Source organism: Balaenoptera physalus (genome assembly GCF_965194825.1).
Source record: "Balaenoptera physalus genome assembly, chromosome: 21".
Classification (NCBI taxonomy): domain Eukaryota; kingdom Metazoa; phylum Chordata; class Mammalia; order Artiodactyla; family Balaenopteridae; genus Balaenoptera; species Balaenoptera physalus.
In genome coordinates this window covers 38,870,889-38,898,166 of record NC_138902.1, presented here as the reverse complement: position 1 = coordinate 38,898,166, position 27,278 = coordinate 38,870,889, and the positions used below count along the sequence as shown (strand labels likewise).

The 27,278-nt window shown below is 43.8% G+C and overlaps 3 protein-coding genes across 3 annotated transcripts in view; 1 reads left to right on the top strand and 2 right to left on the bottom strand.

Moving 5' to 3' along the window:
- Window positions 1–17,663, top strand: part of LOC309651398 (uncharacterized protein) — a 65,574-nt gene extending 47,911 nt beyond the window's left edge. The window contains exons 5-6 of the mRNA XM_082444145.1: window positions 9,018–9,509; window positions 10,141–17,663. Coding sequence (XP_082300271.1) covers window positions 9,386–9,509; window positions 10,141–10,280 — 264 coding nt within the window. The 5' untranslated portion in view covers window positions 9,018–9,385 and the 3' untranslated portion in view covers window positions 10,281–17,663. The remainder of the gene's footprint in view (window positions 1–9,017; window positions 9,510–10,140) is intronic.
- Window positions 17,664–20,478: 2,815 nt separating this feature from the next.
- On the bottom strand, window positions 20,479–26,880 carry LOC309651400 (beta-defensin 33-like). The gene is made up of 3 exons (XM_082444146.1): window positions 24,436–26,880; window positions 22,941–23,073; window positions 20,479–20,689 (listed from the first exon to the last, which is right to left on the bottom strand). The coding sequence occupies exons 2-3, from the start codon at window positions 22,996–22,998 to the stop codon at window positions 20,559–20,561; spliced, it is 189 nt and encodes a 62-aa protein (XP_082300272.1). The 5' UTR covers window positions 22,999–23,073; window positions 24,436–26,880; the 3' UTR covers window positions 20,479–20,558.
- Window positions 26,881–26,925: 45 nt separating this feature from the next.
- The window catches only part of LOC309651395 (sperm-associated antigen 11B-like), a 99,017-nt gene continuing 98,664 nt past the window's right edge, over window positions 26,926–27,278 (bottom strand). The window contains exon 3 of the transcript XR_014258089.1: window positions 26,926–27,187. The gene's annotated coding sequence lies outside the window, so the exon portion shown is untranslated. The remainder of the gene's footprint in view (window positions 27,188–27,278) is intronic.

The following is a 27,278-nucleotide window of genomic DNA, read 5'->3' as shown; positions in this document are numbered from 1 at the left end:
GTTGCGCCGGGTCTTAGTTGCGGCTCGCTGGCTCCTTAGTTGCAGCAGGTGGGCTCCTTAGTTGAGGCGTGTGAACTCTTAGTTGCTGCATGCATGTGGGATCTAGTCCCCTGACCAGGGGTCGAATCCGGGGCCCCTGCATTGGGAGCGTGGAGTCTTATCCACTGCACCACCAGGGAAGTCCCATCCACTAAAGCTAAAATAAGTAGTTTAGCTTTTTTTTTTCTTTTCTTTTCTGTCTCTGTTGGCTCCCTATAGTGAGTAATGATCTAATTAGAAATTTTCACTTCCTTACCCGTCTTCTTTTTTTTTTTTTTTTAATCAGTCATCAATTTTATACACATCACTGTATACATGTCAATCCCAATCGCCCAATTCAGCACACCACCATCCCCACCCCACCGCAGTTTTCCCCCCTTGGTGTCCATACGTTTGTTCTCTACATCTGTGTCTCAACTTCTGCCCTGCAACCCGGTTCATCTGTACCATTTTTCTAGGTTCCACATACATGCATTAATATACAATATTTGTTTTTCTCTTTCTGACTTACTTCACTCTGTATGACAGTCTCTAGATCCATCCACGTCTCAACAAATGACTCAATTTCGTTTCTTTTTATGGCTGAGTAGTATTCCATTGTATAAATGTACCACATCTTCTTTATCCATTCGTCTGTCGATGGACATTTAGGTTGCTTCCATGACCTGGCTATTGTAAATAGTGTTGCAATGAACATTGGGGTGCATGTGTCTTTTTTAACTTACCCGTCTTCTTTACCACCCAATGCTAGTTGAGAATATCACTTTTCTTTTACTTAGGTATGTGTTCATTGATTTCATGTTTAAATGATTTCTTTTGATTTCCAAATATAAAAGCAGAGGGGAAAAGCGTCAGTTGACGTTTCCTCCACCCTCTCTTCCCCTTCCTTCCCATTATTCGTTAGTTATGGAATTTTACATTTTGTGATTTGTAACATTTACTTTGGGCTCTGCATCTATCATCATCCCGGGTCTCTCTTTAGTTTTACAATTAAATCAGTACAGTATTCACTACCAATACTTTGCTCGTAGTAACACGTTTTTTTGCTATTGGCTGAAGTTAGTTCTGCGGTTTTGTTTTGTTTTTTTAATCCCCCTAAGCCACACTCCTCACTGGAGCTATGTTCCTTGAGTCCTTTCCTGTTTAAAAATTGCCTTTATAGTGGAAGGATAGTTGATTGAGAAAAACATTATGGTATCACATTTCCTGTTCTCGATACTTTGTTGGAATTGCTCATTGTCTTTTAGTGTTAAAGGTGATTTTGTGTAAGTTGAAGCCTTCCTTATATTATAGGCAACTTGATCATTTTGCTTTATTATTCCAGATTCTTTATATTAAAAATCCAGAAATTTTATTGAGATATTAAGATAGAACTTGTTATTGATTGTTCTGTGTCAAATTTCCTTTGAACATTGCTTTAATCTAGTAGATTAGAGTCTTCTTATAACCTGAAAATTCTTTTAAAAACTCTAAAACTTTCCCCAATTACCTCTCAGAGATACTAATTATGTAAATGCTGAATCTCTTTTACTTCTTCCATGACGATCATATTTTCCCCCCTTCCACATTAACGCTGACTTATTTCCATTACATTTTACTCACTTCCCTCAATCCCATCCTCATGGCCCCCTTCTCTATTTTCGGAAATGTGCAGCCTCATTTGTGTGCCCCTAATGGACCCTTCAGTTTTGTGGTGGTTTATTTCTTCTTTTACTTTCTACCATGGTTCTACAAGCTCAGGTTTTTTTCTCCTTTTTTTTATCTCAGAATATCTTTTCGGAGTTAATGCGCCTCGGATTCGTGTTCTATCTCTGTTACAAAATAAGTAATTGCTTCATTGTCGTCATCGTCATCATTTTAATCAATTTATAATGCTCTGTTAGGTCATAATTTTTGTCCATTTCATGGGAGAATTTTCAGCTGAGGGTTTCCATTCTACCAATTGTTTTCCCTGTTCCTTCTCCCGCCACCTCCATTTTCCCCCCAGTATCTTTGGAGAGATTCTGAGTGGTTTCTGTTCGATGATGACTCCTCTTTGTCCAGGTGAAATATTCCTGCAGTATCTATTTCAAAGAGGCTTTTGTAGGGGAGTGGACTGAATTGGGTTCCAAGCTGCAAGGAATTCTCCCTGTGACGCAAGATTGTTGGTATGAATATGTCCTTTCAACAGCTAACCAATGAGAATGGCACATCATGGGCCATCAACATTCTCATATCCAGATTCCTAACCAGACTGCTTCTTACCGACGTGGTCCCTCATGTGATTGTTAGTTCAGCACATCTCTTCTCCTTCCTGAAATGCGGTGCCCGTCTGGGTTCAGGGAATTTCCACTACCCACTCACTCTCCTGAGCTCGCCGTTTCAGATACGGGATGGTTGGTTTGTCTCTTAGGGAGCAGGAGTGATTCTGTAGACTTGTGCTCAGGCAGCGCTATCTGAGAGCTCCACCCACAGCAGGCTTTCTTGTCTTCCTCCCTAACCTCCACTCTCTGAACTTGATGACACTTTATTATTAAGTATTCTATTGGAGGGGAATAGATGTCTACTGGTTTTGCAGATGATAAAGTTTACATTTTTATTTCTTGTTTTCGTGTTTTGCTTTTGGGGAATTCCTGGCAGAAGGGAACAATTGCCATCCTTCCTTTCCCACTTTAAAACCAGAAGTCTCTGGTTTATAGTAATCCTTTACCTGGGTTTCCTGAATCCATCCTACATACTGCTACCAAGTTATTTCCAAATGGCAAACTGGACAATATTATTTTATCATTTAAAATCCTTCAGTATCTTCTCTTTGGTTATGGGACGCACTCAAATATCCAAGATCTGAGTCTACATATCCCACAATATTTCCTTTTTCTTGTACTGTAGCCAAAGGACACGCAATTTCCCAAATTCACATTGAAATCTATGCCTTTATATCTTTGCCTCTGATCTTCCTTTTTCCAGGACTGGCTTCACCACTGTATCTGCCTCATAAATCTCGACTCATCCCTTAGGCCATAAACCAAGCATTAACCTCATAGCAACATTTTCTCAACTTCTCCCCCCTACTCCCCACCCCATGACATAGGAACAGAAGCAACTGTTCCTTCCTTTAAGATGCCTGTACTTGCTGCACTGAATAGAGATGAACTGTTACAATGTTCACCTATTTGATCCAGCTGAAAGCCCCTCATATTCTGGAATGCATTTTGTTCATCTTGTACCCTGGTTCTGGCTAAGTAACTGGCAAATGGTGGGAGCAGAGGAAACGGTTTCCTTGATGAACGGTGCTGAGCCAGGCGTGCCCTGTCCTTGGAAGTGGGGCAGAAGAGTGATAGAAATTGAGAGCCCGGTGACACCTGAAAGGACCAGTCTGGCTTATTTCCTGTCTTTGTATAATTCCTCTCACTTGAGTGCTTTGCCCAGAAACTCCAAGTATGTTAGGTTACTGTACTCCTCTAACGTAAGGCAGGCAGATAAGCCTACATTTTGAATAACTCCCTTCCTTTTATTAAGCAGGAGGGACAAAAAATTTTCCCTGGAAGCAGATAATTTGGCTTTTACTTAGTGTGGGAAGCATATGTTTGCTGAGAAACCAGTCGTCACAGCCTAGTGTCACCAGGTGCCAGCACTGAGCTCCAATGCTGCAGCATCTCAGAGTTAGAGGGACCTTAGCGATCATCTGATTTTCCAGATGGGAAAACTAAAGTCCGGAAAAGAAAAGGTACTTCCCAAAGGTCCAGAGGCAAGTGGCGTCTCTGGAGCCACAGCCCAGGTTTTCTGACTCTAAAATTGGTGTTTGGACTCATTACTGAGTCCAGATGACTCAGTAATGGTACTCTTTCATGGAGGAAAGTTGTAGAGTTCTGAATAATAATTAGAAGAGAAATCGGAAAATAAAAGAAGATAAAAAAGGTGACATTAAGCAATATTGTGCTATTTCCTTTTATGGGTACCTTTTAATATTGTTCTCAAATGATTTTTTGTGGTTTCCAACCCAACCACTTTTTGTCCACTTATTTCAAATGCATGCTTATGGAGCCCCCCCTACAGACCAAGGTACTGAAGACCCCAAGACTCTTCACCTCTTCTGGGCTGAATTAGTTAAATTCTCCCCTGCCCCCCTACTGCCCCACTGATGCAACGGTTAAAGCACAGGTTTAGGTATAATTTAACGCTTTGTCTCCCCCAGACAGGTTTTATTTCTTTTTCTTCCTAGATTGCTACCCTATTTCCTTTTGATTTATCCCCTTCTGCAGGGAGATCTGACATTTCCCATTTGCTTACAATCTTAGCCCTAAGGAAAGGCCACGATTTCATAGAAAGTTGTTTTCCCATTCTTCTCATCTTCTCCGCGTCTTCAGTTTTCCTGGCGCTCTGGCAGCACTCGGATTCCCGGACACACGTCACACACCCGGGCGTCTGCTCAGCTCTCGGTGGTGAACGGTGACTTACTTCCCACGACCTTCCTGAGCGGCAGGGACAGTGCCAAGTGCCCCTGCCCTTTGCGGGCTCCCGTCACTCAGACTTCTGCTGATGAGCCAGGCTCGTCTGCAGATGCCAAGGGGCGCCTGTCGCTAGCCCCTGGGTCCCTGCCAGGAGCGCGCCGCTTGTCTGGGGACGCCCACCCAGTGGCTTCTCCGGTTCAGTAGTGCCGGCGGGATTGGGACCCAGGCAGGCCATTAGCGGCGCGTCCAGAAGCAACCCCCGGAGAAGGAAGGAGAGGCTCCCAGCCCCTGCTGCCCTCAGGAGGGAGCGGAGGGGAGTGGGCAGACTGTGGCGGACTTGGGGTGGGATGCGTGTGCAGGACCAGGTGTCCTCGGCTCCTGTGACCCCGGGGAATCGGGGCGAGCAGCCGTCCTCACACACGCTTCACTCCGTCTTCGTTGGGCCCGCGAGCGCCTCTCGGGAGCACCTAGGATCGCAAGTCCCGGAACTGAGGAGGGGACTTGCGGATGTCATGTCACCCGGTTGGAGCATCTGCAGACCAGGGCTCTGAGGCCCAGGGAACCGACGGGACTTGGGAGCCAGAGGCAGAGCCAGAATCGGCACGTGGGTACCTAAAGCCTTAGGCCATCATTTATTTTCTCAGCCTAATTTTCCAGGGATACCTGCAGCCGTTTCTAGGGAAGAGAGTGGGCTGCGAGACGTGACGTGTGTCGCGGCTGGGACACGGGCGTGCCGCCAGCCTGAGTTGAGTGCCCGCGTGGCGGCCGGGTGGCCCCGCTCGCCCTGGGAGGACAGCCATCCTGAGGGCCCCCCGCCGGAGGCGGCCCCGCAGAGCGCTCGGCCCTCGCTCGGCGCAGGGTGAGGGCTTGGTGCTCCTTCTTGGGCACAGCTGATGCGCCCTGGCAGGCTGACGGCTCGCTGCCCAAGACCGAAAGCCACCGATCTACGCGTGTGAGATGACGCATTTCATTAAACTGACCGCAAGCAGAGCATCGAGAGCTTGAAGGGCCCCCCTCTTGGGAGCTCCCTTGAGGCAGGACGTCGGCGACTGGCGTGTACCCAGAAGTGGGCAACCAGGCCGGAGGGGATTCCGAGGCCCCGCGTCAGGAGCGATGTCCTGGGGCTGCTCGGAGCAGAGCGGGGAAGGCCCGGGGAGCACCGTCGGGGTCTTCAGAGGGGAGAAGGGGGAGCAGAGGCAAGGGAGAGGGATTGCGCCTCCCTCTGGTTCTGTCAAAGCCCTTCCTGCTTTTAGGCTTGAGTTACCCTCTATCTGGTTCGTACCCCAGGGCTCCTAAGGGCCTGAGGAGACAAAGAGTAAACAGACCCAGTCTTGGGTTTTCAAGACCTCGTGGGTGAAATGTGGGTCAACTGGTAACCAGACATCCAGCTGGTCCGGGACGGCAAGGACATCATTCTGTCTTCCTGGTGAGAGAACGAGAGTTCAGTCGGGCAGACCTGTCCTGTCAGAATGGAGTTAGTAAACTCATCAGATCAGAGCCGGTGAGAAGAGAGCTGCCAGCATCTGGTTTTCTCATCAAAGAGAATAGACGTGCCATCCCAGGACCATCGGCTTCGTGGCCTGCCCTGCGTTAGGGTGCCCTGCAAGGGAGCAGACTGGGGGCTTTTATGGCTCCAAAGCTGGAGGAGAATTTTACAAGAGATTCTTGTGACCTCTCCATCTGCCTCTTCTTCTCCTTTTCTTCCCCTGCTTCCCTCCCTCCTTTCATTTCTATTTTCTCTCCTTAAAAATATTAACTATCCTTGCCTTGGATGATTTTTCTCACTTTCCCTACATCCTCCAGAGATTTCTCTCAGGGCTCATAAACAGTGGTAGCCCACATTCCTAGACCCGAAGTGGGTTTTCTCTTGCTCTAACTTGTCAAAGAGAAATCTTGACATGAACTAAATCATCTCAATTTTGGATCCCACAAGAGTGATAGACCCAATCCCAGCATCACAGAAGCACTGGGTGTTGGTGTTGTCATTAAAATTCCCTCAGTTCCTTCACTGGACACAGACTCATTTCTGACCCCCAAGGACATCTGGGCTGAAACTACAACTTGTGCTTAATGCATGAGATGAAATTCCTAATCAAGTCCTGGAAGAAAAATCAAAGGTTTTTACGGAAGAAATCACATGTAAAGAAAAAAGATGGAAGCATCTATTTAAAAAAACAAACAACATAAAACAAAAAAAACTTTCTTTAAAAACTATTTTTGAAAAACCTTGTTTCCTTTTTGGATATTGAGGAAGTTGATCTGTGACATGAGAAAGGAGGAATAAGAGAAATGAGAAAGAAGAAAATAGGGGAAATGAGTAGAAATAAGGTAATTTTTGCATTGTGATAACTGAGAAAGAGTTTGCAAAATAAAAGTTATCCACCACAGGATTACCCCATGACATTATTTTGACCTTGTCTGGCCACAGTTTATTCCTCTGTGAAGTGAGGAAGTTGGCTTAGATGATGTCTGAAGGTTCTAGTGATTGTGAGTCAATGCCATTCATTGAGAGAAGAAAATAACAAGCCTATACATCAGAATCAAGGAGGTTAATGATCATTACTACAGATTTATGATTTTACGATTGAAAAACCACTGAGAAGTAACCACAAAAAAATCAAAATGAGTAAGAGTTCAACTTGTGGGCTAGTGACAAAATTATTACATAAAATCCACAGCTTTCCCTATGCAAACAGTAGTCAATTATAAAATATAACAAAAGAAGAATTGGCTCAAATAGAAAGAAAAGCCATAAAATATCTAGGAATCAAGTTACAAAAAACATTCTGGATCTATACAAAGAAACCTATTGAAGGAAACAGAAAGGCTGTATTAAGAGAAGACAAAAACGTGTAAAGGAAAAATCTTGTTCTTAGAAAGACTCGATCACCCACGTCATTTTATTTTCTTTAATAAGACCAGTAATTTCAATGCAGAATCAGTCAACAAAGCAATAACATTATGTTTAACTTGATGGAGTAATTTAAAAGTTATTTTGTAAGAGAGAATCATTGAGAGTAGCCATGTATTCTGAAAAAGACTGATGAGGGAGATTTGGTTAATTTGAACGCTAGGAGCTGTGTTAGTTCAGATCACATAGTGCTGCCACAGGAGAGGACAAACAGAAGAGTGGATGGGAAAGAATTGTCTCTGACCAGGACTAGGTAGACATTTGATACCAGACAGGCTGGGATTTAGGTGCTCTGATGAATGTGCAAAATGTCCCATCCGGCCTCCCCAGGATGGCCTGCTGTACGCGGAACATCAGGGTGGCCCTGATCATCTTCAGTTCCTTCCAATCACGTACGATTTTGTTTCTCTTCTGTGCAAGACTCAGTTTCCTAAGAGGATGAGACGTGAACTCAGACATGTGCCTTCTATATGAGACAGCATAGGAGTGACAGCACGTCTGCAGGCTCAGGAAATTCATATTTCTGGGTGGGGCAAGAAACCGTTTTCATGTCACTGCTGGGGACTCAAGTCTGTCACAGCTTTTCAGAATAGCCTCCATTCCAGGACTGAAAGAATTAAGTGCAAAACTGACCAGGGCTACAGACAGAATTAGGTAAACACACAAACAAAGCAAATATCTTTAAGGAAAACCAAACACGACCAAGTAAAAAGTAATCATTGAGAGTAGCCATGAATTTTGGCTATTAGATGATCAGGCACAAAGCAAGAGGCAAGCCAGAAACAATTTTTGCAACACATATGATAAAGGATTAAGGACTTTAAATATGCACAGGATTTTAAGAAGTCAGCAAGAAAAGATGAATAGAAGAATTAGAAAAATGGATAAAGTGCAAGAGACAAAAATGACCAATGAACATTAAAAAGATGTTCAACCTCAGAAACAATTTTAAAAGGATATATTAAAAGAAACAGGAAATATTATTATTCACTCATACAATTTAGAAAAATTGAAGCAATTGATAATAACCAATACTAATGAGAATATCAACCATCAAATATCTTTTTATGCATTGTAAGTAAGGGGATAAAGTGGTCCAACAGTTTCTAGAGTGGGCAATTGGGCAAAACCCATTAAAACCTGAAATGTGCATATAAGCTGAGATTCCACTTGTAGGAATTTATACAAAAGTAAGCATTACATAAATTTCTAAAGATATATGTATAGTCATACAAATATATGAGGCAAATTCATTTGAATGGATATTAAAGAATTTGCAAGGTAATATTTAAGTGGAAAAAACACACAGTGGCGCTGGTGGTGAAGTATGATTCTATATTTTAAATTAAAAATAAATATTTACACAATTTTATTTGCAAAGGAAAAGAACTGAAATACTCTGAACTGTAAGTAGAGGTTATAACAGAAGGGGCTATAGGGTTTTTAAAATCTTCCATCATTTACATTTCTTTATTACTTGAAATTTTCTGATGTGTATTATTTTTGTATCAGAAAAATTATAATAGATTTAAATGAAGGTAAATATTAACATTCAAATCCTAGGGACAGCTTGGTGTATTTTCCCACTAATTTTTAACCAATATGAACTCTTTCTTCCTTTAATGTGGATTCTCTAGGAAGGTTATAACGAACCCACCGCCATTCTGGATGTTCCTTTCAAGGAGCCCTGGAAGATCCAATCAACCTGCCACAAAATCTTTTCTAATGAACTTCGTCACCCGTGAGGGACCTTCCTCATTCTCCTTTTGCAGCAGCGTGACTCCCGGCCCTGCCGCTCGCCTTGGATGCTCCGGCCCCTGCCTCACCTGGACACCGTCTCCGTAGATGTGGTCACAGGAGCGCCTCAGCCCCAGACTTGAGAGAAACACAAGGCGAGCCACAGCTGGGACTCGGGGAGCAAGAAAACACAGCGCAGGCACGGCTCCTGCCGAGGGCAGCGCAGGGCCGCGCGTGGTGAGGAGTTCTCCTCTGCACTAATCCCGGGATGCCACGAGGACCTCGGGCTTCTGACTTCGTCCTCCTGATTCTTCCCGGCCTTCCGGGACCTCAGCTCCAGAACAATGAGACTCCTCCACGCCCTCCTTGCCGCTTTCTTGATCATCTTCCAGGTACTGCCCGGTAAATACCAACCACGACGATGCCTCGTCTTATCATTATTTTGTTTTTTCCTTCCCTAGGTCAACCATCGTCAGAAAGTAAAGCATTAGGGAGCTACTCATAGGTCACCTCCATGCCCAAAAGCTATTGAAAAATTGGAGAATAAACTGGTTGTTGTGTCTTCATGACGTTAAAAGTCTTGTTTGATGGTAAACTTCTCCCCGCTCCCATTTCCCTCCAATGATCTGGGTGATTTGAGAACCAAATCAGTTGAGTCACTTGGTTGGTATAACCCAGTGTGGAGACAAAGTTCCTTTATTCTGGCCCAGACTGGAGACTTCTTGCCACTCATGCCGCGGTGGTGACCTTGAATCTCGCTGGGCAAGGGTTCTGTCTGATGAGCTTGTGAGAACTGGCGGGGTTTTGTATGGCGAGGAGGTGGGGTGATCGGTGAGGCACTGACCCCGCGGTTAACGCCCCGTCGTTCCCATCTTACGTCAGAACAAGAGCGTGAAGAGACATGAGGGGGACACTTGCTGTTGGTGTTTAGCTGGGAAAGATGGGGCTTCCATCTGGATGCTGAGATCTCCAGCTTTCCTCATGGAATTTCCAGCTTCATACAAACATCTTTTCATTTTCCAGACAGCAGTAGGGCGCTCAATTTTGAAAGACCCTGCTACCTTCGGGGTGGAATCTGCCTGAAGCAAGTGACACCGAGCTGTGAGCCCTTCAGGGGACCCTGCCGAGCATTCACCGTTTGCTGCAAAACAAAGAGGAGGTGATGGAGGAACCCCAGCCAAGGAATCCTGGCGAGAGAGACGAAGCACGGCTCCTCGGGTCCAAATAAGAGCAAACAATTCTCAAGGCTACACAGTCGACTATTTTATCATTAGGATTGACTAAAGGGACCACTGTTTCCCATGGAAGGGTAGGCAGTGGGAGGGAGACAATTATAAGAATTAAATTTACATTATGCTTTAAATTTTGCCAAGCATTCTCATTCACATAATGTATGTAATCCTTAAACCATTTTGGTTTACCCATCCCATTTCACAGATGTAGAAACCAAATCTTGGCATGGTTAATAAATAACTCACCCAAGCGGACAACAAAGGACGGAACATAATCTGAGAGTTTTCTCTTGGCTGTCGGACAGGAGTCTGTTGGACAGGAGAGGGGAGTTATGGTTTCCTTAACAATCTCAGGGAGGCTGGATATGAGAGAATCACTACAGTGGGGTAAGGGGAGGCGGGGAGAGGTCGGGTCTTGGTCCTGGGACACTCCCACCCCCGGCTGTAGTGAGTAAAGTGCAGGGTGGGAAGGAGCACGTGCTAAGGGGCGTTGTGGCGTTGGGGACATGCAGGATGGAAGCACATGGGTACAGAGACTACCCAGAAGCATCAGTCCACGTGGAGATGCGCGAAGAAGCCTGCTGGAAGCTAGGATTTGCAATGGCGGGTCAGAAGGCTTCTGCCCAAGGCTGGAGTCCTTGGGTAGGTGTGATAACTTTGTGTCTTCCTTGTTCACTTTTCTTGTCTAGGGCACGGCATCTGCTGTAGTTTGCTGAGTAGGTCACCTCTCCACTACAGGTGTCACTGTCCTCCCTCTGGTGAGGGAACAAGCCTTGACACGACGGGCTTTCTGCAATTTACAAAGCACATTTAGGAAAGGAGGGAGGAGCAGGAAGTAGTGCAAAGTGCCCAGGAACTTGGAGGACAAAGAGGATCAACAATATACACTAGAATTCTTCCAGAACCTAAACAATCACACGGAGAAGAAAAGCGTGTGATCGGCGTTGTGGTGACGTAACAAGGAGGACCAACAGTATAATTGGGTCCCAGTCAATGAATAATTAAAGAAAATTCAGAGCAGGTTTGCAGATGAACAATGGGCTAGGATCAGTGTACATCAGTGTCTGTAAAGATATCCAGATACAGTTACTAATGTATTTTCTCCAATTGTTCTTACTTGGCACTGATTTCCTATATGGTCTGCCTACAGGGATCATCGTAGGACTTTGAGTATTCCTGGTGTCTGCAACGTAAGTCCACAGCGTGCCCTGTCAGAATAGTTTATCTGTCCATTAGTGGAATGGTCTTTTAATTTTTCCATTACACAAGTAATGCATACTGGCTTTTTGCAAAACATCCAGAATCTAAAAATTATGTAGAAAAATACCATTATAATCCATTTCATGCTTCCTTTAGAATATAAATTAGTTTTTCTCCAAATGGATAATCAATCGACTCTGCATGATTTATTAAAGAAATAGCCCACTGCCCTCCCTCCCCACTCATGTAAAGGCCGCTTTTATCAATAACTAGCTGTCAGTGTCTGCACGGTCTGTTTGTGTCTTCTCTGTTTCGTCTCGGGGATTTTTTTTGTTCTTCGGTCAATGCCACGTATTTCAAGCCTCAGCATCATCATAAATCGTAATAACTGGTAGTGAAAGTCACCATGTTGCCCTTTATGAAAATAACCTTGTTTATTCTTGCACGTTTTCCCTTTACAGTGAATTTTAAAATCAGCTAGTTAATGTAAAAATCTTTATTTTTGCATCCTAATTTCTAAATTATCACTAGTCTATGGAAAGTTATGAGCCAATGTATCGTTCTTTTAAGATGCTGTAATAACTTTCACTTGATTCTAATAGCCAGTCCTTATGCAGAGAGACCAGTAGAACATCCTGCAGTGATCCATCCAGGGGACCAGCCTCTGATGCTGGGACTGATCAAAGAGCTTCTATTTCCTGAGCACCGTAGAGCCCGGGCTCCTTGGTTCTCAACCTTCCGGGGGTCGGGAGAGGCACCAGGACACTCTTTAGTAGCCCCAAAAGAGCACTTGGGTGGCACCATATGTTCAATAGAGGGCCAGGGAGGCTGAGAGAAGGCAGGTAGCTGCTGGCTTCCCAGGGGCGCCTGTGGGTCGGGTTGGAGGTCCTTGGTGGGCCAAGGCTGCTGAGGTTTCCCTTGCCACCCGGGGACACCATTTCCAGCCCCTGCGGCCTGTTGCCTTTGATTCGGGGCCTTGGGGGCTTCATTAGCTCCAGGGGGCCCTTTGGGCTCTTGACTCTCCCAGAGGAGGGTGCCTTCCCCTCCTATTCTTCCTGCGCCCACATCTGGGGACAGCTGAGAAAGTGTGAGCCACAGCTGTCTTCCAGGCCTATCCTCCCTGCCCCAAGCTCTGAGGAAGAGAATCCCCTTCGTCCTTTCCTGGTCGCTGCTGCTGCGGCCGGCATCCTCTCTGGACCCTCACCGCAGAGGGGATGTGACCCGTGAGCGTGACATAACCTGGCGGCGGCAGGAGAAACTCCCTTCTGTGAAGGGGAAGCAGACTGGGCCGTAAGGAGACAGCAGGACTGGCTCAAGTGCCCAAAGTTTGCTTAGGGCATGGGAATCGGCCATGGTATTTAATTTATTGAGAGGAGTGGAATAGGGGGCTTTTTTCCCCTCCCTCTTCCCCTGACCAGAATAAAGTTTATTAAATTATTAAAAAAAAAAAAAAACATCCTGCAGTAGTCAAGAATTCAGGATCTGGAATCAGATTCCTGATTCCAATTTTTATTTTACCACATACAAACTTTATCACCATGCTGAATATCTCTAGTCTTATTTTTCCTCAAGCATGCCTTTAGGGCTAATATTAGTACCTGCATAAGGTTAGGCTAATTTTCTTTCGGTTGTAGGAAGGCTGTCATAATCACCTTCAATACGTTCCTCTTGACTGGATTACATAAATGTGAGGTGAGTAGTCAGTCATCATCTTGGGATAAGAGGGGAAGCACAAAAATCCTTGAGTCGCTTACTCTGAAGACACTTGACTTCACAGAAAATGGAGATTCGGTTTGCTATAAATACACCACCATGTGTAAAATAGATAGCTAGTGGGCACCTGCTGTACAGCGCAGGGAGCTCCGCTCGGTGCTCTGTGGTGACCTAGATGGGTGGGATAGGGAGGGTGGGAGGGAGGTCCAAGAGGGAGGGGATATATGTGTACATATAGCTGAGTCACTTCACTGTACAGCAGAAACGAACACAATAGTGTAAAGCAATTATACTCCAGTTAAAAAAAACAAAAACAAAAACCCAGAATAAGGGGGATCATTTTTTATGAGGAACCCAAGATTTTCTGGGTGAGAAAAAAATTGAAATCTCAGCCCAGCTCCTGGGATTCTACGTCAGGGTCGGCTCAGCCAAAGCCCTGTGACAGAGGCGAGAAACCACAGGTAAAGGAAAACGAAGGGGCGGGCAGCTGCTTGGCTGTTGGCATCACTGACGCCATCTTGGGCCCCGACAGCTCCTGCTGTCCTTCTGCTGACCCGACCCAGGGCTGGATGTGCAGCGGATCACTTCCCTGTCGTCAAGGGCCTTGTAGTTAAGAGGTATTGTTAATAATCATTAGGACCAGGTAGCCTCTATGCTCTGGCAGTCCCCAGACAGTGATGAAAACCTTCCCTGACGTGTTCCCGTGAGACTAGTTACCCCTTCACAAATATTAACTTAGGAAAGAACATCCTATTTCCAACCACCGACCCGCATCTTCCAGGTTAGCTATACATTGGTCCCATGGCCCCTTGGAGGGAGGAGTGAGCTGTGAAAACTCCAGGATCTCACCTTGTGAGTAAGTAAGGTACCCCCGGTAACAAACTGATCCACTGATTATACCGAGCGGCCTGCCTCGTTTTTTGGTCTCAAGATGCCTTTTCAGTTTGGTGGGCAAATTTCATTCCTTTCATCCTCCAACAGGGGCACTGAAGCCCCCTCCTCAAGACAGGGCCTGACTTGGGAAGAGAACTTGTTTTTGATTCAGGCTTTGGCTAAGGAGAAAAGCCCCTCGGTTTTCACTTACCTTGGAACGATGCTATGTTCGATAGTACAAGCGTCAAGAACATGAGGTTTTATCGGTCCTGAGACATCACCGTGGCTTGGACAAGTACCCGAGTCAGCAGGGTCACCCCTGGAACACAGATAAAGTTCACTGGTCAGACTCAGCTACAAACCCCACTACTACATCCCTGCTACAAACCCGGCCTCGTGACACAGCAGCGGCTGCAACCAGCATAGATCTCAGATGTCTCTCGGGATCTGAAGGGAGGAGAGAACCTTGGGAGGTGATTCCTAAATTGTAGGTGACGGTTTTCCTTCTACTAAGTTCCATTCTACTGAGTGCTAGACTGATTATTAGAAAAATTAAAAAAATTGTACTGTGACTGTACTTGTACCCGGAGTTGAAGTAGCAGATTATACTAATTCCATGAGAGTAAATGGGAAAAAAAGTTACCTAAACTATTCACAGGTTTCCAGAGAGTAAGTGCTCCATCTCTTCTGGTCCTTCTTATTTTTCTTGCCATCATCGTTATTGTTCTTTTCTGGCCTTGGACTCATTAAGTGCTAACAAAAGAAATCCCTCCAGCTCTGCCTGGAACATTGTTAATCATTGCTCCTGTTTATTTCAAGGGCGTTCGTTGTCCAGTAAATATTTTGATTAGTACTCTGACCACAGTTGGACACTGTCTTCCACATGTAGTCACCCTGATCAGACCTATAAAAGAAGAAGCTTTGAGCTATGTTTTATTCCACCCACTGTAGTGCTATTTGTTTTCTCCTTTCCAGGAAGTTCAGAGGAGTTCTCTTCCAAATCAGCCGTGAAGTTGTTTCACCTCCTCATCTTTGCCGTCTTCTTCATCTCTCAAGTGATACCCTCTTTGGTATCTCCTCTTTGGCATCTCCCTGTCATATCTGAGTCTTATTTCCTTTCTCCAGCCTGCTCCACTTTCAGAAGGATACCCCAAGCCAGCTTAGGGATACTAATCTGGAAACAGTGAGAAAAGGGAAACTTCTCAATTGCTTCACTGGGTTTGCAGAAGGCTGTCTGCACTTGAGGCACCGAGAAGAAACCCTGAAATCAATGGGGAAGAATGGGAACAAACTGTGACCCGCTTTCTTGTCTCATATGATGACACCCCTACACATGTGTTCTCCTTTCTTAAACCTTCCAGCTACTGATGTGTGTCTATTCTAGAGGCATTGTGTTACTGGCTGTAGAGCAAGAAAAGAGGAAGCTTAGAGGTTTTTTTAGGAGGCAATTCATATATGTAGAATCATGGCATTTTAGAACAAATATAGAGGTATATTCTGCCCCATATCTTGAGCAAGGTGGGGCATGGATGAGAAAAGAGGGGGAGGCTGGGGTCTGACCCCCTGCCTGATCACTCCTTGCTCACAGGTGTGCTGAATGTCACGGGACAGCTTAAAGGGCGCTTCTCTTTTGCTGCCATGTTGTGCTTTGTACTCACCCACCTTAGTCCTCTGTCTCTCCCTCACTCTTTCCTTCCTCCAATGTTCTATCTTAATATAAATACACTCATCTAATCAAATATTCCATTCCTATGTCTCACTGCTCAGGGCGCCTTGTGCCTTCCAGGGTGTCAGCTCGCGAAACCGACAGATAATGAGCTAAGAGAGCCGGAGTTGGATGGAGCGTGGTACCCACCCCCCAGACACTGCCCTTCTTTCTGCTTCGGGTTAATAAGAGCCTGTTTGCTGTGGACCCACTGGGCATAATGAGTGATTTTGCTGCATCACTCAGATGAGTGACCGCAAATCAGTTTCCTCACTGGGCTAATTTTCAATCAAAGACAAGGGAAAAGTAGATTCCCTTCCCTCACTGAGCTATGAAGGAATGTCTTGGGGAAGAATGAAGAGAGAACTGCAGGGCTCCTCACATGAGATTCTTGGTGTAGCACTAGGATAGAGATGTTTGTGGTTCCCAGGGATGGGCTGCCCAGGGGTCAGAGCTCCTGGGTCACACCTGCTGTGATGAAGCACAGGGTGACATGGTTGGCCGTCATGACCGCCTCAACAATGTGGCATGAAGCTGGGGATACAGGGACCCATGATAAGCAAGCTGTCTGCTAGAAGCCAAGTTCAAGCCCCTTCCCTCCCAGCCTGTGGGTAAAATGGGCAGGTTCAAGAAGGTGGAAACAAGGTTGAGGTCCACGAGTGGGAGGGACGGGGGGAGTGTGAGCCTGACCCCAGCCCTGGCTTTGACACCACAAGGGGTGGCCATGGCCCCATGGCCACGCTGAGGCCAATGAGAGCAGCCCCCTGACCACTGCAGTCTGGGTTCCAAAGTTGGTGACCTCTGCTAATGACCTGGAGTGCACAGGCAGGACGAGGGGGTCCGTGGAGGTCCTTCCTTCTCCCTCCCACGTCCTAAGAGGCAGGAAAAGCAACCTTCTTCACGCCTGGTTTGGAGCCAGGTGGGACATTTCTTTTTCTCTTTTAGAAACCTCTCTCCCCTCAGCTGGTGCCCTGATTATTCTAGGTCCTTGGCTTTAGGGACTTGAATTTTAGGTCTTTAATCTTAATTTTAAGACCGATCTGATAAACCCTGAAGGCAGGTTTAGGTTCTAAGCCTGGGAATGGTGAGTGAACTTCAGAATATTGCTGACACTCTCAAGGGTTTGGGACATACTGTGTGAGTATGTTTACATACTTTAGTAAATACGTAAGGGCTGCAGTAACATCTTATTTTCAGTGGGATCCTGTCCCAGGAAGATAAAAACACAAAATTACAAAATTTTAATGTGTTGTTTCCAAAAGACATCATCTGACAACTCCACAATGGCACATCTTGGAGGGCACAACTGCAGGCTGTATGTGTCAACCCAAGAGAAGCGTTTAAAGTCTCTGATGCCAGCTTCCAAATTACAGCATAAAATTTCTGTTCGTAACAAGCTCTTGAAGACTGGCCTTGTCCTGCTTAAGAAGCAAGTAGGAGGGACGAAGTGAGGAAAAGGAGGTGCGCAGACAGAATACTTTCCTGAGCAGTACATTTTGGAGGTTCCTGGTTGGACTGAATTACTCCTTCCCCTGTATAGCACTCTCAAGACTTTCTTCCAAAAACAGATATTTTTGTTCTTTCTACAGGCTGTGGACACAGTAAAATGCTTAATTTATGTGACTCACGTCCAAGTGTATGCCTGAAGAGGAAACGAAATTGTATTCTTCCCATGCCAGGGATGTGCCCTGGTAGGAGCTTCCGTTGTAAGAATGAAGTGCACTGAAGAATTCATGTTTGATGGCACTACCCGGAATTAAGTAACTTGAAGAATTCACGTTTAAGGGATCATCCCTGAATTAAATTGGAAAGCTGAGACCTCATTATATCGTTTTCTTTATTCACTCACTCATTTATTTTGTCAACACCTATTGAACACCTACTGTGTGCTAGGAATTGTACTGGTAGCTGAGGATATGGATTCAATGTGTCTTCTCTTATCCAAGTTGGGTGAATCAAGGATGTCTTCCCAGTGAAGGCCATATATGAGTTGAGTCTTTAAAAAATGAGTAAGAATTAGGCAGAGAAAGTTGAAGGAAAGGGGCATAAGTGTGTTCCAATGTGAGGAGAACAAAATATGCCAGAAACATGACTGACATTACGTTAGGGGTTAGTTTGAGAATCAGGATGTGATAAGAGATGAAACTAGAGAAAGTATGGCCAAAGGACGGAGGACTTGAGACACTAGAGAAATTTTACTTCATCCCTTTAAGCTACAGGGAAACATTGAAGAATTTTACATGGAGGTGTGAGGAGGGATTGGAAGCTGGAGAGATGGAAACACAGAGGCCAGTTAGGATATTATGCAGTGACTGAAGTGTATATGTTTGAGGCTAAAGGGTGTGAATTAAGACATTTCCACAAAGACCGGAATTGAAGGTGGTTATTTAAAAGATACCTGGGGAGTAGAAGCATGAGGGTTTGATCATTGAGGGTGGGAAGTGAGAAAGACGATTTCTGTTAAGTCTGGCTCACTGGGGGATGGAGTTTCCAGGAGTTGAGTCCCTAGCCTAGAGTTTAAAGGAGGGATCAAGAATGGAGACAATGGGGACTTCCCTGGTGGTCCAGTGGTTAAGAATCTGCCTTCCAATCCAGGGGACTAGTCGGGGAACTAAGATCCCACACGCCACAGGGCAACTAAGCCTGCACGCCATAACTACTGAGCCCATGCACTCTAGAGCCACAACTAGAGAGAAGCCCGCATGCCACAATAAATAAATAAATAAATAAATAAATAATAAATAAGAAGAATGGAGATAATGATTTCTGAGACATTAGGACTCTTACGGGTGATAAATGAAGCCTCACAGGCCAGGCATCCAGCAGAGACTGAGAGCAATAGTCAGAGCTGAGAAGCAGAAGCTGGAGATACCGAAGGAGCAGGCAGGTTGAGATGTGACCTGTGGCAGCTCCAACCGCAGCCGTTCCGGTAAATGGCCCTTCTATTTCCCTTCTGGCATCACGGTGAGCAATTCAAAATTGCCAAAGATCTCTGGGGTAAAAACCATTCTGATTACAGCTCCGACCCTAATTGCCTATTTCAGTAATCATGTGTAACTTGAATCTTTATTTCTGTTCCAAGATCCCATCCAGGATACCACATTTAGTTACCATCTTTCCATAGTTTCTGGGCTGTGACAATTTCTCAGACATTTTTTTGGATGACTTTGACAGTTTTGAGGAGTACCATTGAGATACTTTGTAGAATACCCCTCAGTTTGTGTTTGATATTTTTCTCATGATTAGACCAGGGTTATAAGTTTATATTCGTCACGATCTGCATTCTGTTTTTCTGGCCACATCGAGTTGATTCTTTTTTTTTTGATTTACATATAGTCAAATTCAAATTTTGTGGTGTAGAGTTCTAAGGTATTTGCAAATGCAGAGAGCTGTGTATGCACTACCATACTTCTATACAGGTTACTCTTCATAGCCCACCCCTCCTGGGACCCCCTAACCCTGAGCAGCCACTGGTCTGGCTTCTAACGCTACAGATTTGCTCTTCAAGGGTGTCATGTAAAAGGAATCAAACAATCTGTAGCCTTTACATCTGGCTTCTTTAACTCAGCAGAAGGCCTTTAAGATCCCTCCATGATATTAATGAGGCAAGCATTTCTTTATGGCTACATAATATTCTATGGTATGATGTATCAAAATTAATTCACTAGTTGAAGGACATCTGTGTTTACCATTTTTGGCAATTATAAATTAAGCTGCTATAAACATGTGCATACAGGTTTTTGACATGAACATACATTTTTATTCTCTCAAGTCATATGGTAAGCATATGCTTAACTTTACAAGAGACAGCCAAACTATTTTCCAAAGTAGCCTTAGCATTTTGCAGCCCCAGCAGCAGTGTATGAGAGTTTGATTTGTTTCAAAAAAAAAAAAGGTTGATAAGAAAAAAGATGGCTAAGAAATTGTATCCTGACTGTTTCAAAACAGGAGATACTAAATTATTACTGAAGATTGAATTTCCCAGCCTAATCAGCAGGCTTCTGCTGTACAACTCAAGTCTTATCTGTTCTGAAAACAATTCCTTGTGTTCTAAGAATATGGTTCTAAAGGAATCTCGCTATTTGGAAAGGCACCTTTGGAGAGAAGAAAATAACCGTTACCTCACTAAATCTTGGTTTTCTGAAAAAACAGTGGGTTGATCTCTGTTGTCTGAGTTCCAATGCTACGGGTTGATGCCTAAGTGCCAGCTTAAATCTTTCTGCACCTTCAGGCCCTTCAGATCAACTTATTTCCTGGCTCTTCAATAATCAATTGGGAGCCATTGCTTGATACCCAAGAGTCATTAAGGGTATGAAAATGAGAACAAAGTGAGAACAAAGCCTCAGTGACTTTTCATACTATAATACACACACACACACACACACACACACACACACACACACACACTCAAAGCTCCTATCCCCAATCCATACATTTATAGACATATATTAACAGATTACAGGTGGCTTGGAGAACATCCATTTCAGTAATTACAGGTGCAGAGACTGAGACCTAGAAAAGGAAAGGCCTGTCCAATGTTAATCAGCTAATGAGTGGTGTGACCAGACTTAGAACTCAAATCTCTCCATCCAATTCATGACCTCCCATGCCCTCAGGAAGACCCACGCAGGGTCCATGTGAGTGGTGATGCTTTTATTAAGCAGAAATCAGTGGTGGCGAGTGTCTCGTGCTGCTCTGGGGATGCTTGGGTCCTGAAACTAGGCTCTGCAGCAGTGTTTCTTCCGACTTTTGCATTCTGCAGGCAGGATGGTGCACCCATGGGTTTTTTGATGTTTGCAGACACCACCCATTTTTTCACATTCAGGGTTTTTCATCTTTCTTGCATTCCCTGAAAAGGAAGGGGAGGTGAAAAAAAAAACAAAGAAAAAAAGACATGTTTAACCAAGCTACCAAAATTCATCTTATATAGCAAGGAACTCCAAACGACAGTCCACAGGGACACAACTGACCCTCTCCCTGTTTTGGCGTGACCTACAAGCTTAGAATGTTTTTTACTTTTTTTTTTAATTGTACAAAAAACTCAGAAGGGGCCATAAGACCGTTCTGAGGTCTTATGTGTCTGTGGTCGCTTTCACTCTGCAACAGAGATGAGTTCTCATGATAGACACTTCCTAGCCCACCGAGCCTAAGATACGTATTACCTGCCCTGCCCTTTACGGAAAAAACGTATTGACCTCTGTGGTATAGTGTCTTTCCTCTTCAGATGGAGAAACTTTAGGTCAGAGAAAGCAAGTAACTTAATTGTGCCACAAATTAGGGACATACTTCATTTCACATGTTCTTCATACAAGTTTCCTCAAGTGCCTTCCTCTTTCCCAAAAGGGCAAAATCTTACAAGCACACAGCACAAATCAGACACTAAGTGTGGTGGTGAGAATTCTCACTCCTAAATACTGTGCCTTCTATGTCGCTGCAATGAGGGCTGCATGGATATTGTAAATGTCGCAGCCGTGGCACGTAGTGGGCAGAAAGCAATGCGAGAGGAGAGAGAACCTAAATAATGTCTAATGTTGAGAGAGCAAGCAACAGAGAGTCATGAGGAAACAATGAATAAGAAGAGTTTCCATCCGAGTTCATAGCTTTTAGGGGAACTATGTTGTGATGGGAAAAGCATACTCAACCAGGAATTGGGAGACCTGGCTTCTCAGTCCTGCCCCACCACAAATAACGATAGTTTTCTTTTAGGAGCTGCAGATTCTCCTAATTTTTCATAAGAAGGCAAGGTAAAAATAATGATATAAATGCTATTATAAATGTAATTCATATAGATTTATATTCATATTGTAAATATGAATGAATGTATATGAATATGTTATATCCGTATATTTAACCTTATTATTCATATTATATAAATATGAATATATCATGTATGTCAATACCGACATCTCCATCTTCATCTGTATCTATATTTATATGCATATCCACACCCACATCCACATCTATATCTGTCTGTCTGTTGTTTAACTTCATTACGCTATTCACCAAATAGGTCTGAGTCTCTATCTTCTTGGCACAAAGTGGGATTTACCTTTTATGTGATTAAGGGGGCCTAGGACTTGCTTGGTTAATGAATTTTGAGCAGAACTGCTGTTTCCCTACAGGGCTGGAGCCCTTAATTGCCATCATGAGAGTCCTCAGAGCTCTTGCCTTTGACGCAGAGACCAGCAGCCTTCACGATGGTAGCTACTGCGACAGGAGGGTCAGAGCAGCTACGGTGAGTAGAGCGCCCCGTGGCCATCATGGGTTGGTATCATTTGAGCAAGAATTAAACTTCTGCTCTTTTAAGATGCTAAGATTTGGAGGTTGCTGTCACCACAGCATAGCCTGGCACGTGCTGACGTATGCGTAGGTTTGCCAGGTAAAATGCAGGACACTCAGTTTAACTTGAATTTCAGATGAACAACAATTACTCTTTTAGTATAAGTATGACCCAAGTGCCACACGGATCATACTCAAGCTAAAAACACTTGTTGTTTATATATAATCCAGTAAGTAAATCTGTTTTCTGGGGTTGTTGAATATTTAATAAAAACATGGGCTTTGGAATCAAACCCACCCGGGCTTGAGTTAAAGTCTTCCTTACATACAACCTGCACGACTTTGAACAAGTTACTTCATTTCTTAATCTCATCTGTAAAATGGGGCTAAAAATACCTACCCCATAAATATTGTTATGGGGAATACATTTGGGAAAACACATGAAAAGTTTTGTTGTGTTGATAAAGAGGAAGTGGTCAATATTATTTGCTATTGTATTAGTGTTGCTGTTATTCACACGGAAATGATTTGTAAGCTGTAAAGTCCCCTGAGACTGTTGTCTAGCACCATTACTACTTATAGGTTTACTACCAACTAATTAAGGGCAATCACGGGAGAATATTTTTCATTTCTTTAAGCTTCTCTTTCCTTATTTGTAAAATGGAGCATGTTGTATATGCTATGCTTCTTTCAGATATGATATTGTTCAGTTGTTACATATTTCAGCACATCACTGGATGATGAATCAACTTGACCTTCCCTACTCCAGGCTCCGAGGTCATCCACCATATATCATCCTAGCAGCTGGATCCACAGCTTACCTGGTGTTGTCTGGATAAGACATACAAGTAAGAGAAAGAGAAGGTATAGTAGCCTCATGATGGGAAAGGAATTTTCAGGATTCCAGGTAGAACTGGCAGTGTCTGATGGCACACATCAATGGGGGCAGGTGATCTGGGAAAGAGTTTGAAAAATTCAGCTAGAGAGAAAAGGCTTATATTCCTAATAAAGATGTTTGGTTAGGGCCTGAGCGTAACTTGAGGATGTTCAGTGCTTCTGCATTGATTCTCACTTCTGCTTATGGCTCTGAAGTTTGGTGGGGGTTTTTTTGAGAAAAATCAATAAAAGCTGAACTCTTTTAGCAAATCATTCATTCATTCACCTTTACTGCATGTCTCTGCTCCTGTCCGTTTCTCCTGTCAGAATAAACACCACCCCCTCACACGTTTTAGAATTTAAAAAGGAAAGGAATTTTGGAAGTTGAAATGATCTCTCCATTTCTACTCTCAAAAATTTTTTTGCTACCATTTTAAGGGGAGAATTGATCCATCTTAAGCAAGCTTACCATGCCAAGCTCTTGTACAGACCACCACCAGGTGAGGCTTTAAGGGCTGGAGGTATTACATCAATGTATTCTTGAGTTAAAAGCACAGAAGTATACAAGGTAAACCATTGAAATTTCTCTCCATCTCTTCCTTCTCTTCATCTCAGTTTTGCTTTATAGTGTTTATAGCTCTCTTTTTCACTATATGTAAATTTCTAAAGTAACAAGTCCTGTTTTATTATCTCACATTCTCAGCACCTTGAACAGTGCCTGGCATAGAGCAGGTAGTCAAATATTTGTTTATATGAATAGGTCCTAGTATGGAAGAATCAATTTATGGGTGAATGGATAAATGGATGGAGGGAGGAAATAAGGGAGGGAAGGAGAGAGGGAGGGAGAAAAGAAAGAAAGGCTCAGACATAATCTTTGGGTTTTGAGGGTCTGGTGAGAGCCCATTAACTTGCTTTATCCAAAAGTGTTTCTGAGCACAGACTCCCACTCACCCATTCCCAATATAATATGTCAAGGTATGTCATAGTATCTAGTCTTCACTCATCCACCTCTCTTCCATCTTAAATAAACTGAATATGTTCTGACATTTTCTCTCTGTCCAGAAGCAACTTAGCAATAAAAGGTTTTCGCTTGTAATCTTTTGATCAGCATTTGAATCTTTCACTAAGTGGAGATCTACTTTAATTTAGTGATGTTGACTTAAAAATAGAATAAGTGTTTGTAATAATCTGCTTAAGTAAGTCATACTTAATTCTACAGAGTAGCTGTGAGGGTTTTACTTCCTTGGCCCCAGCATCAGTACTACTTTTATAATAATAATAATAATAATAATAGAAAAGAAAGTATAGACTAAAAACTTGTGTCCACATTTCCATCTCCTATACTTTTATACCGAAAGCTCTCCTTTTTATTGACTCCCTAAATATGCATGTATTCCCACCCCTTCTTCAACCACGGATGTTTCTCTCCTGAAAACCTACCTTGCAGTTGGCTTCTTCACCCTCCTCAGGCTGTCTGCTGCCTGCGCATTCAGGCAGGGACACCTGAGAACACTTGTCCGTTGCCACATAATTAGGGGTCAGATCGACAGTGGGCAGAGGAAGGGCTGAGTGAGGTCATAAAGGATGTATTATGATGCCCTGTTGACAGGAGTCATCTTGGTGGAGTGGTGGAGTGGTATGAAACCCCCCTGAGAGGGATGAGGGGAAGTGGGGTCTGCAGACACGCCTTCCAAAGGGTTTTGCTGAAAAACGAAGCACAAACAAGATCAAGCTGCTGAATGCTATAGTGTCAAGGAAGAGGTGTTTGATTGCTTCTAGTTTTTATAGATTCAGTAGAAGGGGACAAGGGGTAGAGCTGGTTTGGGTCTCGCCCACGAGTAAGCAAGGGAAACGAGGTGCAGGATCCAGGTGGAAAGGTTTGCCTTGGACCAGAGCATGAGCTCATTAGTTCATGATTCACATGGAAAAGCCACCCTCTTCTTGCTACTGAAATCAGAAGAGTGTTCCTCCCTTGCAAGAGTCATAATAAGACACTTAGAAATGTTATGGCAATAAAACATTGACAGATATTTTAGGATAAAACTTAAAAGTTAAGAAAAAGTTAAAAATTGAAATTCCACTAAAGAATATGATAAAAGTCTAATAAACAGTACAACCAAATCACACTTAAAACCAGACAAAGGTTGTATGATAATAAAATAAGCTGAAGAAGAAAGGTTAAGAATAAAAGGGATGTCAGATACAGGAGGCATGAGACTGAGTTACAACTACAGCCATGGGATTAAAAGGAGGACAATGAAGAAGAACTCAGAACTGGGAACAAAAATGAAACGTTCAAACTAGAAGAAGTAGAATAAGGACTCGGAAAGTCAAGGAAAAGCTTGAATGTTGGGAAACAGGTAAAATAAAGTTTTGGTTTAATTCCTGGGCAAAGGAAAACTATCGAAGGGTTTTTTAAGAACATTAATGTTTGAAAATATGATTTATAGGATCTCTTTCAAACTATCACATAAATTTTGTGTGTGTGGCTAAGGAAGAGATTGAGAAAACTTAATGTAACCCTACAGACAATGAAGACTTGGGTGATAGGAATAAAATTCCAATGGAATGATTTTACTCCTTCCTGCATTTTGGGGCAGGAATCTTTGTGGAACCCGTGAAACCACAGGGCACAGACGGCATGCTCTGCCCCTCAGCCTGAGGTTTGATCTCCACCCAATAAATCCCAAAGTGCAGTCTTGAAAGGAGAGCCTTTCACATGACACTGAGCCCAGGGACCCTCTGAGGGAGGGGAAGCTGGCAGCTACACCCTGGGCTTTTGTGTTAATAAATAAATATAAAAATGTGTACAATATTCAACAATACTGGCTATTGCCCATTATTTTGTCTGGGCTCACTGAGCAAATCTGGGTTTGGGATCTTTGGTGCTATACCCTTCATGCTCACAGCATATAATTTTTAAGTAGTAACATAAGGCTTCCGAGTTTAAGAAATAAGTATCTTAACCAAAACAACAACCAAAAGCCATGAGGAAACATCAGACTGATTTAGCACTGAGAGTCAAAACGTTTATTCTAGGAAGCTCCTCTCCAATTGGCGAAAGTAAGATAATTTATAAAATGCTGCTTAAGCATAAACATTGAAGGCAACTATGCAGGCACTAAAACAGCACTTAGTTTCCATTTTCCTTACCTTGTGTAACTCTGCCTCACTATTTTGTCTCATTGGGAGAGAACTGCTGAGACCAATGGGCAATGCTGTCCCATGGGACTTTCTGTGATGATGGACATGTTCTACATCTGTGATGACCAATATGGCAGCCATTGGCCCCATGTAGTTATCAAGCACTCGAAATGTGGCGGGTGTGACTGAGGATCTGAATTTTAAATTCTATTTACTTTTAATTAATTAAAATTAAAAGTTAAATAACCACCCATGGCGAGTGTCTACTGTATATAAGACAGCACAGGCTTAGGCATCAGAGCAATAGTACTCAGCTCAAGGTTAGACCTTTCCTGGTCCACAGCCATCTCTTTTCCATTCTTGCTGCCTATCTGAGTGCCTGGCCCATTGTAGACACTTTTAGTATCTGAAATGAATGTGTTTCTATTTGTCATTGTTAACACTATTGGTTTCTTTTTCCCCATGGTTTGTGAATTCCTCTCTCTGCTTGGGAGATACCAATTTACTAGAATGTCAGAGCTGGAAGATACATTACAGCCATTCCAGTGCAGGAAGTCTAGTCTAGTTTGGCCGTGATGGCTGAATGTTTCGGGAGTGCTGTGTTGAGAAAGATTCTGAGGCTGCATGGAGCCATCTCGCCAAGAGTGAATGTCTCCATCTGTGATTGCGTGGCTGGGAGGTGGGTGTAAAGAGGGGAAGGGTGTGTTCCTGCCATCTATTGCTGCAAAACAAGTCACCCCCAAACCTAGTTCTTTTAAAAGTTGTTACTTTATTATTATCTCTCACCATTCTGGGGATAAATTGGACTCAGCTAGGTGTCTGCAGCTGTCAGATGCTCATGGGTTGGCAGTTGGATGGGGCTGGAATTATCTCAAGGCTCATGCACACACCCGGCACCTGGGCCGGGATGGCACCTAGCTGGGGACCGGAACATCATCTTGGGCATCTTTGTTTCTCCAGGTGATCTCTCCTCGTGGTCTCTCAAGCAGTGACTTCAATGCAAGGCGGGCTTCTTACACAGTGCCTCAGGGCTCTCATGGCACATGTGCTGGGAAGGAAAAAAAGCCAAGTGATAGCTTTACCCCCTTCATGACATCAGAGGCTCTTAACATCACTGTGACCATCCTTTTAGTTGAGGA

Coding starts and splice junctions, on each gene's coding strand:
- LOC309651400 (XM_082444146.1), bottom strand. CDS start 22,998: ATGAGGCTACTATACCTTCTCTTTCTCTTACTTGTATGTCTTATCCAG. Junction 20,690..22,940: donor TCTTATCCAGACAACACCAG/GTAAGCTGTGGA, acceptor CTTCCTTTTCAG/GGAATGCAAGAAAGATGAAA.